The sequence below is a fragment of the Cavia porcellus genome, unplaced genomic scaffold (assembly GCF_034190915.1).
Source record: "Cavia porcellus strain 051 isolate PalLab524CR breed Dunkin Hartley unplaced genomic scaffold, mCavPor4.1 scaffold_4, whole genome shotgun sequence".
Classification (NCBI taxonomy): Eukaryota; Metazoa; Chordata; class Mammalia; order Rodentia; family Caviidae; genus Cavia; species Cavia porcellus.
In genome coordinates, this window is record NW_026947487.1 from 106,945,635 (window position 1) to 106,960,080 (window position 14,446).

The following is a 14,446-nucleotide window of genomic DNA, read 5'->3' on the forward strand; positions in this document are numbered from 1 at the left end:
TGGCCATGGGACCCTGGCAAGATGTAAGCCCTGCCTGAGCCGGGAAGGCCCAGCTCATACCCAGCACGCAGGACACGCTCTGTGTAGGGTATCACCTGCACTCTTTTTTTTTTTTTTTTTTTTTTGTCTTTTTGAGACAGGGTCTCACTATGCAGTTCAGGCTGACCTTGAGCTCACTCTGTAGCCCAGGCTGGTCTCGAACTTGCAACAATCCTCCTGCCTCAGCCTCCCGGGATTACAGGCACGAGCCACCAACGCCCAGCTATCACCTACACTCTTTACAACAGCCTCTCAATAGAAGAGTATCCAGGGGCTAGACAAGCAGGACCTATTTCACAGACAGGAAGCTGGAGGCAGGCAGATAGCAAGGGCTTCTCTGCAAGCATCTTGCCACTCTTGAGCAGAGATCCAATGCAGTGCTAGACAGGGGTCCCGGGTAGATGACACAGTCATTTTTAAGGGTGAAGCCAGCTTGGGGAGAACAGACAGAGCCTGGACAGCCACCCTCAAGAGGAAGGCAGCTATCCAAGAACAACCAAGAAACACTGCTCTTCGCTTGAAGCACAGGAAGAAACATTAAGCAGGGAGCCAGGGACACCACAGTGCTGCCCTCTCCAGCCCCCAGACCCCATGGGAGTCCACGGCAGGGTGAGACCCCTAGAATACCCCGCACAATCCGGCCCATCCCAACCTCTTCCCTCGCCACTGTCACCTCCCATCCCGTGTCACCTCCCATCCCGTGTCACCTCCCATCCCATGTTACCTCCCATCCCATGTCATTTCCCATCCCATGTCACCTCCCATCCCATTCAGAAGCATCTTGTAATTTCTGTGGTCCAAAGTGCCTGCATCAGCCACATCCAGGAAAAGACTGCCCAAATGAATGGGTGTGCTTAAAACCCAAATATATTCCTGCTTCGCAGTCACCACTCAGTCCTAAACACAGCTCCATCTAACAGGCTCTCTGGGGCCTCCCCAGCATGCGAATGCAATTTTCTGCTCCAAAAATGAGCTTTTCATAGCTCCACCACCTTGAATGATACCTAAAGTCCCAAGAGACAGCCAGGTGACCTGACACGCCAGCCCCTTCCCATACAATCCTAAAGGCGACAGCTACAAATAAGAGGGGGGCGTGACTTGGAGCAGGCCACGGTGGTAGCTGACCCGCAGACCCTGAATGCAGATCTCCACATGTGCCCATCTGTCCCGGTGCCATCCTTCCCGCCAGCCTTTCTAGTTACTTCTGGGGCCACTGAGATGCAAAGACAAGGAAAACTGCCCAGGCAAGGCTCTGTGTGCCATTCCAGACTCCACATCCAGGGCTCTGCATTGCCTGTGAACAGCCAAATTAAATCCAAAGGTGCCATCCAGGCTCTGACTTGGCCAGGCTCTGACATGGCCTGAACGGCACTCTCTATGCCCTACTGCTCTGGTGAGCCTAAGCCTTCAGAGGGTTCAGGGTCCACAGGGGCAGGGCTGGGCAGTGCACTATGCCTGCTGGGCCGGAGGAGATCCAGAGCTTTGCAGGACAGCAGAGCAGAAGTGTGGTGTGACAGGCATGGCTTTTCTTTCTAAAGATGAGGCAATTATGCTCTGAACCAGAACAGATGGGAGGAGGGTTCACATCAGCACGGCCTGGAAGCCCTAATTTTTTCATCTGTAACTCTGCATTACTGCTTCTGGAGGCAGGCAGGAGCTGGGATCTTTAATTCTGTAATAACAATGCTTTGCACTTACACAGCATCTCTCCTCCAGTAATCTCCCCACATGCTCTACGGGAGTTAATTAAGAGGCCACTTGCCCTGCCAGGAAGCCCTGACTGTCTGTTTCACCAAAAGGAAAGAGTCCTCCAAGTGAGGACCAGTTCCAGAAGCTGGAACTGGGCAGGGCTCTGGCCAACTGCCCTTGCCCTCCAGAGGGAAAAGCCCCTGACTCAGCAGAGAAACAATGGCTGGAAGCCACGATTCTGAGCAGATGTGTCCCTTGCAGCAGGAGGCAAAGTGTGGCCTCCCACCTTGATCTGTCCATCTGTGAAGTGGGCCAGAGTATGCACCTGAGGCCTGGTCACCTGAAGTACCTGGGATCCCTAATGGCCTTTAGGAAGCAAGACCCAGACGCCCAGAGATGCTGGGCCCAAGCCTGCAGCGATTAGTTAAGGGGTGCCCACATCCTGGGCCAGCGAGTGGGAGTGTCAGGCAACGAAGAAGCTCCATAGGCAGGGAGAGGCAAGTTGCTGGTGGGTGTTAGGGGGTGCACAACTTCCCAGAAAGTGGGAGGCCTATACACGGGGCAGGGGTGGTCCCACCCGGTCAAGATGTCCTGGGGGAGGGATGTCTTAGGGGACAAGGCGGCCTAGCCCAAGCCTGTCTGCTTTGCTGGGGACCCAGGAGCACAATAGGGCAGCTCTCTGAACGACTTTCTGGAGGACAGCACTCGCCCTGCTACCTCTAAGCCGGCCTGGCCGACTAGACTTGGGCTCCCGGAGAGCAGCAGAGACCTCTCTGCACTAGGCCTGGACGCCCGGGCGGGAGTCCGAGGACAACACGGACCCCACCTGGTCCAGCTGTCCCAGGGGGTTCCCAGGGCCAACAAAGACGCCTGCGACCCAACCGTGCCGGGGTGCTCCCCAAGGGCACCGCCCGGATCCCCGCCCTCCCGGCTCTCCAGTCTGAGGATGGAAAGGCAGGGACACACAGGCTGGCTAGAGGGAGGCGCCCTGCCCTCCCCCACCCCGCAGGAGGACGCCCAGGTGCGGCGACCCGGGCCGCAGCACTCCTCAGCCCCCGCTCTGGGCCCGCGGCGGGGGCGCGAGGTCGCAGGCCGGGCCGGAGCACCGGACCCGGGTTCCCGACGGAATCGTTACTCACCGGCACGGACATCTTGGCCGCCGCTTCCGTGCCGGGCGGGCCGCGGCGCCGGGGGACTGGGCTCAGGCGGCCCGCGCGGCTCGCAGCCCGGGCGCGGAAGCCGGCGCTGCGGCTGCTGCCCACGGTCCCTGCGAGCTCGCGGCCGCCGGACTGTCCGGCAGCGCCGCCCGCGCCGCGCATGCGCCGTCCGCGCCGCCCCTCCCCCTCCTGGCTGCTGCGCCGCGGGCCGCGTTAAAGGCGAGGACCCCAGACCCAGGCAGTTTTCTGTCGGCCCAACGCGCCGAGAAGGCCCGGTCCCCGTAGCTTGCCATCATAGCTTGCCCCATAGCTTATCCTTCAAGGGCCACCTCCAGGCGCGCAGTCGCCTACTGTCCGTCTATTCTTTTCTGGAGGCCAGAACCCCACCCACCCCCCAGGCCACATCCTGAGTGCTGGGTGCCTGCGCTTCGCGGTGGCTTGATGGTGCTCAGTCCTGGTGTCCGGAGGCGGACGGGGGAGGGGCTTGGTCTGGGGATCGCAGGTCAGCCAGGGCTCCAGGACCCACTGTCCCCCATCCGAGGGTGCCCAGGGACTCCCCATACATCCCCCACCCCGCCCTCACTCCAGGTATCAGGAGCGCTAGACGCCGCAGAAGCAGCATGATGCAGTCTAGGTTCCGACCCTGGCTTTCAGGGAGGCTTTTTCTCCCCTTAACTCCCATCTGACCTAGGGCACAGTCAAACCCCCAAAGGAAGGGAGAGCTATCCTTTCCTTTCCCCAGGTAAAACCCCTCGGGTTTCTCCCGCTGTGCCGCACCTGGCATGGGCCACCTAAATCCTCACTGCCGCCGCCACCCCCAGGCCTCGCTGCTAGTGTGTTACATTTAATAGTCCGAGGCTCTGAAATCCCTGTCACCTCAAGGCAGAAGGAACCATGGTCTGTTCTGCTGCCCACCACATGCAGACCGTCCCTGCCCCATGGGAACACTTCCTGCCAAGGCCAGACTCAAGAGAATGGTTGCCGCTGCCCCCACGAGGGCGAGTGAACATCTAGACCAGAGGGGGACCAGTGGGACCAGGCAGGGCAGTGAGTGGGAGGTCAGTGCTGCTGCCCAGCCCAGGGTCAGGAGGGACAGAGGCGGTTCTAACAAAGCCAGTCGGCAGTGGCCTCAACTATAGGACATGGGGAGTTAACAGAAAGCTCTGGCCTCCTTGGAACTATCTCTGGGGGTGTCTGTGCCCAGGGTGTGCAGTGGCAGGAGACCCAAGGTGACTGGACTGGACGGAGGAAGCAGACGGAACTTGTGCTATCCCCAGCTCCTAGACCTCAGACCCCCTATCCACCGCTCATTCCTCGCTTGGGTGTAGAAGGGTTTAGAAGGGTTTCAGCCTCTTTCCCCAGGAAGGGCAGGGAAGAGTGGGTCTCCTCCCCAGGAGGAGAGTCCTCGACAGTGGCCACCAGCGAGGTATGATGGGAGTGTGAGATGTTCGGGAAAGGGAGACAGGAAGCCTGCCACAGTCTCAGGTACCTGGAGCAGGAGTCCCTCTCTGCTCCTACTGGGCAGAGCTGCTCCTCCAACCCTGGAGTGGGAAGTGCCCAGTTGTGCACCTCAGTGTCCCCAGCCCAGGGCTGAGAAAGACAGCACTGGAGGGGGCAGGCAGGGCCACAGCAAGCAGAGCAAGGTCTGGGCTGACAGCTGCCACCTCCTCAAAGGGTGCTCTGTGTGTCTGGCACATGGCCTTGCCCGTGCCCACCCGCCCGCATCCAGCTGGCACCCGGGATCCTGAGCTGGGAACAGCAGCTCAGCCTGGTGCTGGGCTCGCAGCCACAAGCCACACACCCGCCCCCCTGAGGCTGTCTCTATGTGCCTGCCCCCTGCTGCTGCTGCTGCCTCCACCAATCACTCTGTCCCCTCTCCGTGGGTCAGGCTGTACCTCTTCCTTTCCTCCTACTTTGGCTGTGGCTTGACTCTGTATCTTCTCCTTGCCCATCCCCCATTCTAGGTGCCCATGCCAGGAATGGGTGAGCAGTCAAGGGAAAGACCCCTTCCACGCCCTGGGCACAGGGAAATGGGGCAGGGAGTGTGTGTGTGGGTACAGCTGGGCCCTGTGGCCCCAAGCCATGCCTATTCGGTGGCTTCTCTCACTCATCCCTTAGCACAGAGCACAGGGGACACCAGCAACTCCTCCACTTGCTCCAAGACAGGAATCAGAGCTTTGAGGCCAGCATGGGAGGACTCTCAGTGATTTGGTCCCTTCCCTGTCACTACCCGGTGTGTGTCACTAAAGTTTGGAGGCTGTCCTCTGCCACTCAGCCTGGCTGGCACCTGATCCCAGGATGCCTCCCTCAGCCCTTTGGGGAGCAGCCTCTGGGGCCTCAGAAGCAGCTGTCTGACAGGTGCCTGGCACCATGGAGTCCTGCAGGGCTGAGCAAAGCCCCAAGGCACCACTCCTGACCAGGAAGAGCTGAGCTTATTGTTCTTAGCTCTGAGAGGCAAAGGTGTCAGTCCCAGCTTCCAGGACACCTCTGTACCTGGGGCTTTGCCACATCTACAGGACCAAGGTCTGGGATGTAGCTTCTTCTCGATTTTCCTGACCTCTGGCATAGAGAAAATAGTGAGTCTTTGGAGCCTATCACAGGCAAGGAGTAACAACCTTACATCAGCGTGCTGCCTTTGTCACCACCGGTGCGCCCATACTGATACATCCTCATTAACTGAAGTCCCCACTTACCAGATCCGGGTGGGTTTCCATTCACGTCTCATTAGGTCCTCCAGACTGTGATGTTTCTCAGTCCTTCCTTGGTTTTGATGACCCTAACAGATTTTTTTCTTTTTTCCTTAGTACTGGGGCTTAGCTCCAGGTCGTGGTACTGAACCACTTCCCCAGCTAGGCCATCTTTAATTTTTAGTTCTTTTTAAATAGCGAGATGGAGTATTGCTATCATCGCTAAATTTTCGAGGTTGGGCTCAAACTTGAGATCCTCTTGCCTCTGCCCTGCGGAGTGCTGGGAGGTCGCACCCGACTTCTTGGACAGTTTTGAGGTGGCTCTCGATTGGGCTTGACCCCAGAACTCAGCACATGCTATTGAGAGGGGCACCATCAGCGTGGCTCTTCCCTGCTGATAATCGTATTGTCCCTTCCGGCACCCACTCTGCAAGGAAGTCGCTGTGAGCCCTCCACACTCAAGGAGCTCTTCTCCACCTCCTCAAAGCATTTGGGTCCTCCTGTACAGAGAATCACCTCTTCTCCCTCATTCACTTATTCAATCACTTATCTACACCACATGATAGATGGGTAGATACTTACTTTCTCTTGCCATTTCTGGGGATTGAGCCCAGGGCCTCCACACTGAGCTACATCCTTGCTTGGTTGGATGTCCCCCCAAAGCCTGTGCATTATGGGCCGGCATAACTGTGATTGATGTTAGGAGGTGGGGTCTGGGGGAGTGGCCAGAAGGCTGTACTACCCATCACTATCTGCTTCCTGCCCACCATGCCCCTGTGAGCAGCTCTCTGCCACTGCCACCGCCTTGGAGGCAGCTGACTATGGCTTGAAATGTGAGCCAAAATGAACATCGCTTCTTTTGAGTTGTGGGTATCTTTTGTCTCAGCAAGGAGAAAGTGACTAAGACAATCCCTAGTCCTGTTTTTAAAAAATTCTCTTGAGACAGGGTCAAATTGAGGAGTTGCTCCGGATGGGCTCCAACTTGTGCTCTGCCTGCCTCAGCCTCCCAGAGTACTAGGATTTCAAGTGTGTCCTACCATGCACACCCATGGATATTTACTGTATACTTTGGATTGTACTCCAGCACTACTTTAGTACGCTATTTGTTGCTCTATTTTTAGGAGCTCTTTCAGTTGATAAGTCAGACTTTTCAAGAAAATCTAGGCTGGGTGTGGTGGCTCATGCCTGTAATCCCAGCACTTGGGAGGCTGAGGCAGGAATATCGATGCAAGTTCGAGACCAGCCTGGGCTACAAAGTGAGCTCAAGGCCAGCCTGAACTGCATAGTGAGACCTTGTCTCAAAAAGACAAAAAGAAAGAAAGAAAGAAAGAAAATCTAGAAATCCCAGTTGTTTCATGAAGTCTCTGGATTTTGAGTGAGTGGTTGTGAGTGGCCCAAAGGAAATGCTACTGCAGGCCAACTCCAGGCAACTCTACAGTCTGGAGTGGACCATCTGTCATGCATGTCCTTGGTGGCTTATATCTGAAAGCCTGTGTATGTGGAAGCTCACCTGCCAGGGGCTCAGTTTCCTCATCTGTGGAATGGAAGAATAGTCTGTAGGTGGCTGGAAGGACTCTTGAATGGTACAGGTGGAAATGGAGACAATAGACCTGGCGTGGCTTCTCTGCTTATTAAATGGCAGGGACCATTATTACTCCTCAGCATGAACAACAGCTGCTTATGGAGGGCAAGAACTGAGTCTGAAGATCAGAGGAAACTTCAGGAACAAGGGTGGCCAAAGATGCCCTGTAAGCTGTGGACAGGGACAGGAACTGCCCAATGAAGCCTGGTTCTCAGCATGAGAACTGAACTCTCCTACTTTGAGGTAACCTCCACTGACAGGGAGGAGGGGACCCAGAGCTGCAAGTCTTATCCTATTCTTTCTAAAGTGTGAATGACTTCCTCTTCCCAGGAAGGGGACACATGATTGGAAGCTGCAGTATGCAGTATGGACAAGACAAGCCCTCATATCAGCAGATTCTTTTTGACTCAGAAGGTCTAGGAATTTATCCTAGAAATATACTCACAAGTAGTCAGAAAATGCAGCAAGGATGTTACTTAGAGATTTCCTTATGATGGAAAAGACTTAGGCATAGCTCACATGCTCAGAAATGGGCATCACACAGCAGAATCCCAGGCAGTCGCCTCAAACAACGTGCAACTGCAGGAAAATACATTTAGAGTACTGTGGAGGGAGAAAAGGGGGCTCCCAAATAATGGGTGCCCTATTTTCACACCGGTGACATGGTTATATTTTTGTCATCACAGATATCCACATATAACCTGGGGTGCTAAAGATAAGGTGGGATTTCCTTATCACTGGGGGTGTTTTGGGGGTGCTTAGTACTGTGCTGGCTCAGAACTGGGGCTTCTTCTCAGTTTTCATGAGTTACAATTTCTTTTTCTTTTTGTTATAGCTGTTTTGGTACCAGGGGTTGAACTCATGATCTCACACTTATCAGGTAAGCACTTGAGCTGCTGAGCTAAATCCCAGAGCCTGGATTACACTTTCACAGATCAGGTGTTTGGTGGTAGTGGTGTTGGAGAGTGGGTTAAGTGTGATTTTCTGATTTTTCTTGAATTCATTTATTACTTAGCCATTTTTTTTTTTTAATGTTGGGGATTTAACCTGGGGACTTACGCATGAGCTATATTCCCGGCCCTTTTTCATTTTATTTGAGACAGGGTCTTTCCCAGAGTGGCCTCCCATGTACAGTACCTACAGGTGTGTGCCATCATGCCTAACCTTTATCCGTTTTTCAAGAACTGTAAACACACCTTTTAGATTGCAGTGGATACTCATAAACATAAATGAACTGTTGTAACCATTGCTAGGTGTACAGAGTGGTTGCATTAAACACACTCCCAGCATGTGCTCCCTCACCAGTGTCTGTCCCTGGAACACTTTCACCATCCCACGCAGGCAGATCCTCGGAACTCATTAAATAATGGCCCCACCCCACTCCTGGCAACCAGGCATAAGTGCTGTCAAACAGGATTTGCCCATTTGTGTTTAGCTTACTTCACTTGCTAACGTGTTCTTGAGGGTAATTTTTAAAAACCAGTTGTTGAGGGAAAATGCAGTGGCTAAGTTTTCAGAACTGCAAACTGGAAAGGTTTCTACAGACCCTGGGGGCTGACACGAGGGTCTTGCCCCAGGAGGACACCTAGGGAGGCAGGCTGGGGTGCAGCCCTGGGGCACTAGTTACTGACCTCCAGGGCTAAGCTGTTTGCAAACACCCAGAGACCCTTCCAGGAACAGCTCCCAGCCTGTGACTGTGAAAGGGGCCTTTTCCTCTGCGCTGGAAATAATCCCCAGGGCTCTGTGTTTTTGATCCAGAGATGAAGCCAATGGGCTGAATAGTATACATTCCCTAAATTATTAAAGAGCCTGAGAGAACGGCTGCCACACTAGGGTCACAGTTCCACATTCTCAGGGAGGACAGATCACCAAGCATCCTGCCCCGAAGCTCTGTGATGTTGCCAACAGCGGGGGCCCTCCCCCAGGGCAGCACGGGTGGGGGACTGGGAAAATCTCAGTGCTCCCTGGGAGAGCTGAGCTTTGTGTGAACAGGAAGGAACTCTGCAGGGAGGAGGTCTGCATTTGAGCAGGAACTGGGCTCCCTGTCACCTCTGAAAGCCAGTGCAGGCTAGGGTGAGGGGCCTGGCCTGTCCTCCCTGAGGTGTAGAAATACCCTCCCGGAGTGTAGGGTGGAGAGTCACACAGCAGCAAGAGGCACATTCCTGCTGCATGCTGTACTTTCTGCAGGTGGCACCCCTGGAGGTGTGCAGTGGCTGTGGTTCAAATCGAGCTGCTGGGACTGTGTGGCAGCTGGCACCCTAGAAAGACAGGCTGGTGCTTAGGCGCAACCCCCTGACTCAGCCTCTCCATTCTCCAGCACCACCTCTGGCTTGGCCCTGAGGTTCTTGCTGCCACCTTTGTCTTTTTTTTTTTCTAACTTTGTTTTTTGGGTGGGACAGGGTGCTGGGGATGGAACCCAGGACCTCAGGAATGCTAAGCCTGTTACTCTACCACTGAGCAACCCTCACCCACACTGGCTTTCAAAATTTCCAGTAATGAACTGATTTTTTCTGTAATAAGAAAACCAGTGGGAAGCAAGGACTAGGGACGCAGTGCGGTGTGAAGGCCCTGGGTTGATCCCCAGTGCTGCAGTGCTGTTCCTACCCCTAAACAGCAGTGAGAGGGAGGAAGGGGAGAAAAGCCCACAGTGGCCCAGCTCAGGAAGGAAGGTCCTAGCACTAGTGCACTGGCCAGGGCTGGGAGATCCTCATGTCTCTCGACAGGGCTTGTTTTGACAGAGACGTTCGAATGATGGTGGTGGTGGTATCTCCAAGGGTCCAGGGAACCTAACAGCCACACTACAACCTCAGCTTAGCTGGTATAGGCGCACAGATGGGTTTCACCACCTGTGTAGCAGAGGATGCCTCTTCAGCTGTGTTTGTGGGGACCTGGGGAGATTTTGTTGCCTGAATTCCCTGCTGATTTCCCAGGCCTGACTTCAGCTGTTTCTCCAAGTTCCTGACAACTTTGAGGCTGCAGCTGAGCCATTTCCTGGACTGACTCCAAAGACTGGGGAGAAGGAGAAAGTTCAGGCAGGTAAGTCTCAGCGGATGCAGGGAGGGACAGGGTGGCTTACTCATTAAGGTTTTCCTGTGCTGCAGGAATTTTGGAATTCAAATTATTTGAAGTGGCAAGAATAAAGGAAGATGTAATTTTCTTTAGCTGGAGGCTTTTACCTTTTTTTTTTTTTTTTTTAAATACCGCTAGGGAGGCCAGAAGCAATAGTTTTCAAACCCCGTAGTGCCTAAGAAATCACCTCCTGCTTTTTGGAAATGTATGTTCTGAGGTAGGTATGACAGCATGTCTTGTAGTCCCAGTTACTGGGAAGCTGAGGCAGGAGTACTATTTGAGTCCAGGAGTCAGTCCAGGGAGTGGGTCCAGGGATAGCCAGGACAGTATAGCCAGACCCTATCTCAAAAACAAAAACAAACACAAACAAACAAACAAACAAACAAACAAAAACAAACAAGGCCCTACTGTTAAATGTCAGGCATTGTTTAATGTACCCCTTAAGGTTACAGTGGCAGAAACGACTGGGGAAGGCAGAGGGCCAGACCATGAGCCCCAGGACACCAGCTGGCCAGAAGAGCTGGGATTAGAATCTGGGTGTCTGATGTGAATGTTTTCAGTGCATCACACTGCCCCTCGATTTGCCCACGGCAGCTGTCCAGCCTTAAGGGAATGGTTAGACAAAAGTCGGGCCTGTGAATTTTCTTAACACCAATCAGTTCTCCAACACCAATTGGATGTGAAACCATCCAGTTCAGTTCTGACACTGACTACCCTGTTTCTCAGGGTAAGAGAGGGTTCAGCCCCAGAAAACTGTCCCCATGTGGATGCCAGCTGCAAACGGGGTGCCCATTTACTTAGCCCACACTTCTGGCTGGCTATGAGTTCTGGGGCTCCCACACCCCTACCCCTATCAGACTTGATGGCTTGTTAGGACATCTCACAGGCTCTGGAAACTGCTATACTTGCTAATACAGTTTATTATACAGGATGCACATTGAATACATACCTATAAGTAATCCCAGCACTCTGGGAGGCTGAGACAGGACAATCACCTGTTAGATCCCAGCCTGGACAATTTATGGAGACTGTCTCAAAATTTAAAAAAGGGCTAGAGGGGCTGGGGATTTAGCTCAGCAGTATAAGCGCCTACCTTGCAAGTGTGTGGTCGTGAGTTTGATCCCCGGTACCGATAAAAAAAAAAAAAGGGCCAGAGACATAGCTTAGTGTGGAGACCCTGGGTTCAGTCTCTAGTACTGCAAAAACAGAATGTAACACAACAAAACAGGCCTGCAGTGTTGCTTATTGTCACCATTTCTAGGCCAGTTAATTCCAGCTGGCTTAAGGGCACACGTCAAATACTGTGGGTACAAGGCTGGCAGAGGTGTAACTAGAATATGGGCATTTTTCCTTCCCCATGTCTCAAGATCTTGAATCTCAGATTCAAAGGTCTGACAGTGCAGCTAGGGGTAGAGCCGTAACAGAACCATGGGTTGCTACAAGCAAGCAGAGGGGAGGTGACCTGCCTGAGATCATGCCCTTGGACACCAAGAAACTTAAAAATGCCTTCCACTGGTCATTCAGGCTGCTTGGCAATCTGGTAGGCCCAGTTACAATGCAAGTGATTAGTGGAGAAGCAGGAGACTGGGGAGTGGTTGGTCAGAGTAGTTCTGGTGACACTGAGAAGGCACCCACTGTAGCCCCAAGTCACAGTTGTGGCCTTGGGGCCTGGACAGAGTTTGGAGATTGCCCTGCTGTGAGTTCTTCAGAAAACCTGGACAGGGACTTAATTCATTCTGGTGCATTCAAATTTCAAGCTCATTTTCTCAGGTCAGGAACCAATGGCTTTGTATCCCCCACACGGAGGCCTGCCGAGATACCCTTCTTACATGTTGTCTAAGATACTTTCCTCTCGCTGCTGAGACAAAATACCCGACAACTAAAGTTACACTAGGAAAGGTTTATTTGGCTCAGAGCTTGTAGAGGTTTCAGTCCATAATCAACTGGCACCACCAAGGCAAGGGGCAACCGCTCATAATGGTGGAAGACAGCAAAAGCAACAAAGGAGGGAACCTTAAGAGCATCTTTCTGCCTCCTTTGTCTTATCCAGACTACGGGGATTAAGGCAATGCTAAACCAATCAGTGGACTGCTTTGGTAATCACACACCTTTAATCCCAGCATTATATCATGACTCAATCACACACTTTAGATCTAATCACCTCTGAAGGAGACCACCTCTGACCACATGAATTTTTTTTTTTTTTTTTTGACCAGGGATTGAACTCACAACTGGACGCTTGCAAGGCAGGTGCTTATGCCACTCAGCTAAATCCCCAGCCCCACCACATGAGGTTTTGAGAGGACATCTAAAGCAGCCATTGCTGGGCGTGGTGGCTCATGCCTGCAATGATTCTAGCACTCAGGAGGTTGAGGCAAGAGGATTGCTGTGAGTTTGGAGCTAGCCTGAGTTCAAGGCCATCCTGAACTACCTATTAAGACCCTGTTTAAAAAACAAACAGGAGCTGGGGATTTAGCTCAGCAGCTGCCTTGCAAGCGTGTGGTCCTGAGATTGATCCCTGGTACTGATAAAAAAAGAAAAAGAAAAAACAAACAAACAAAAAACAGCTACAAGCCATAACATTCTATCCCTGGACCCTCAAAGTCTCATGCACATCCCTTTATGCAAAAGGCATTTAGTCCATCTCTAAGAGTTGCCAAAGTCCTATCAGTTTCGTCACTGCTGAAAAGTCCAAGTCCAAAATCCTCTCTGAGATTTAGAGCAAACTCAGCTTGCAGGCCTTTGTACAAATGAAAAGAGAGTTAAAAACTTTCAACATTGAATGGAACAAGATAAACATTATCATTCCAAAAGGTAAAAATGGGAATACAAAGGATTGGGACTAAAACAAGTCCAAAACTAACAGTGCAAATATCAAGTCCTGTAGTTCACATGCAGCACTTGAGGAAATCTGTGCCAAGATGTTACCAAACTGTTGTTGGTTGTAGCTCCCATGGTTTCTCTTGGGTGGGTTCTACTCCTTCCTTGTAGCTTTCCTCAGATGACCAAATTTCTCCAAATTTCTGGGGTCTCTAAAAAACTTTTGGCTTCACACTTACAGCTTCACATATTGGCCTCTCAGGGACACACCACTTACTTGGCCTCCCAGGCCTTCTTCTGAAATCTGGTAGAAGCCTTTCTGACCCCACAACTCTTCCATTCTGCATGCACCACATGGATGATGCCAAAGTCTCTTGCTAGCTGGGGCAGTAACCAGGCATCCTCTAGGGATCAAGTGCCTATGAACCAAATCCTGAGGAACAACTTTCCTAGGCCACTGCTTTTCTAGAACATGGTGCTCTGGGGCTCTCTTCTCAAAGCAATCTTTCATTTTTTGAGACTGCTAAGGATAGAGTCCTGCTGCTTCCTGTGATGTCCTCAGGCCATCTCTTCTATCCTCCTGTTATTCCTCAATCAAGATCTCCTCTGCTCTATCTTTACACTACAAAGCTCTACAGGTGCTTCCTTTTTTGCCAAATTCAAAACAAAATCATTCTGCTGGATGCTTTGCTCTTGATTCTCAACACAGATCTGTCTAAAAGCTTCTAACAACAGCCATGCCATTTGTGCCTCAACATTAGACTGCCTTCAAATTTCTTTGAAGGCAGTCTAAAGATTTAGTCTGCTGCCCTTAATCTCAGTCTCAGGCAAAGTCTCTCAACATAAGCAAAATGTAAACTTTCTCCCAAGATAGTATAACACACACCATGTGGAGCCCAACTGTCAATGCAGTCCTTCTTCCCAGCAGCAGCCTCCTGAGCCTAATCCTTACCAGCAGGATTTCTGTCTGACTTCTGGTCTTCTGAGTTTTCTTTTTTTCATATTTATCGGTACCAGGGATCGAACTCATGACGGCCTGCTTGCAAGGCAGGTGCTTATGCCGCTGAGCTAAATCCCCAGCCCCCTCTTCTGAGTTTTCTTTTTCTTTTTTTTTTTTTTTTTGTCTTTTTCATTTTTATCGGTACCGGGGATCGAACTCACGACTGCCTGCTTGCAAGGCAGGTGCTTATGCCGCTGAGCTAAATCCCCAGCCCCAGCTAAATCCCCAGCCCCTCTCTTCTGAGTTTTCACCAGAATCTCCCATCAAGTAGAGCCTAAGGTGTTCCAGCTTTACTTTTTTGGGTGCATCTCTGTACCTTTTCAAACTCTTCCTGTAAATTGTTCTGAAAAACTCCTGAACCACATGGTCAGGTATAGTCACAAAGGGGCTGAGGATTTGGCTC

The 14,446-nt window shown here is 52.1% G+C and overlaps 1 protein-coding gene across 1 annotated transcript in view; it reads right to left on the bottom strand.

Annotated features, from left to right (window-relative positions):
- Bcar1 (BCAR1 scaffold protein, Cas family member) overlaps window positions 1–3,062 on the bottom strand; it is a 34,053-nt gene extending 30,991 nt beyond the window's left edge. Inside the window, exon 1 of the mRNA XM_003472109.5 lies at window positions 2,868–3,062. Within this exon, the coding sequence (XP_003472157.3) occupies window positions 2,868–3,047 (180 nt within the window). The 5' untranslated portion in view covers window positions 3,048–3,062. The remainder of the gene's footprint in view (window positions 1–2,867) is intronic.
- Window positions 3,063–14,446: the final 11,384 nt, after the last annotated feature.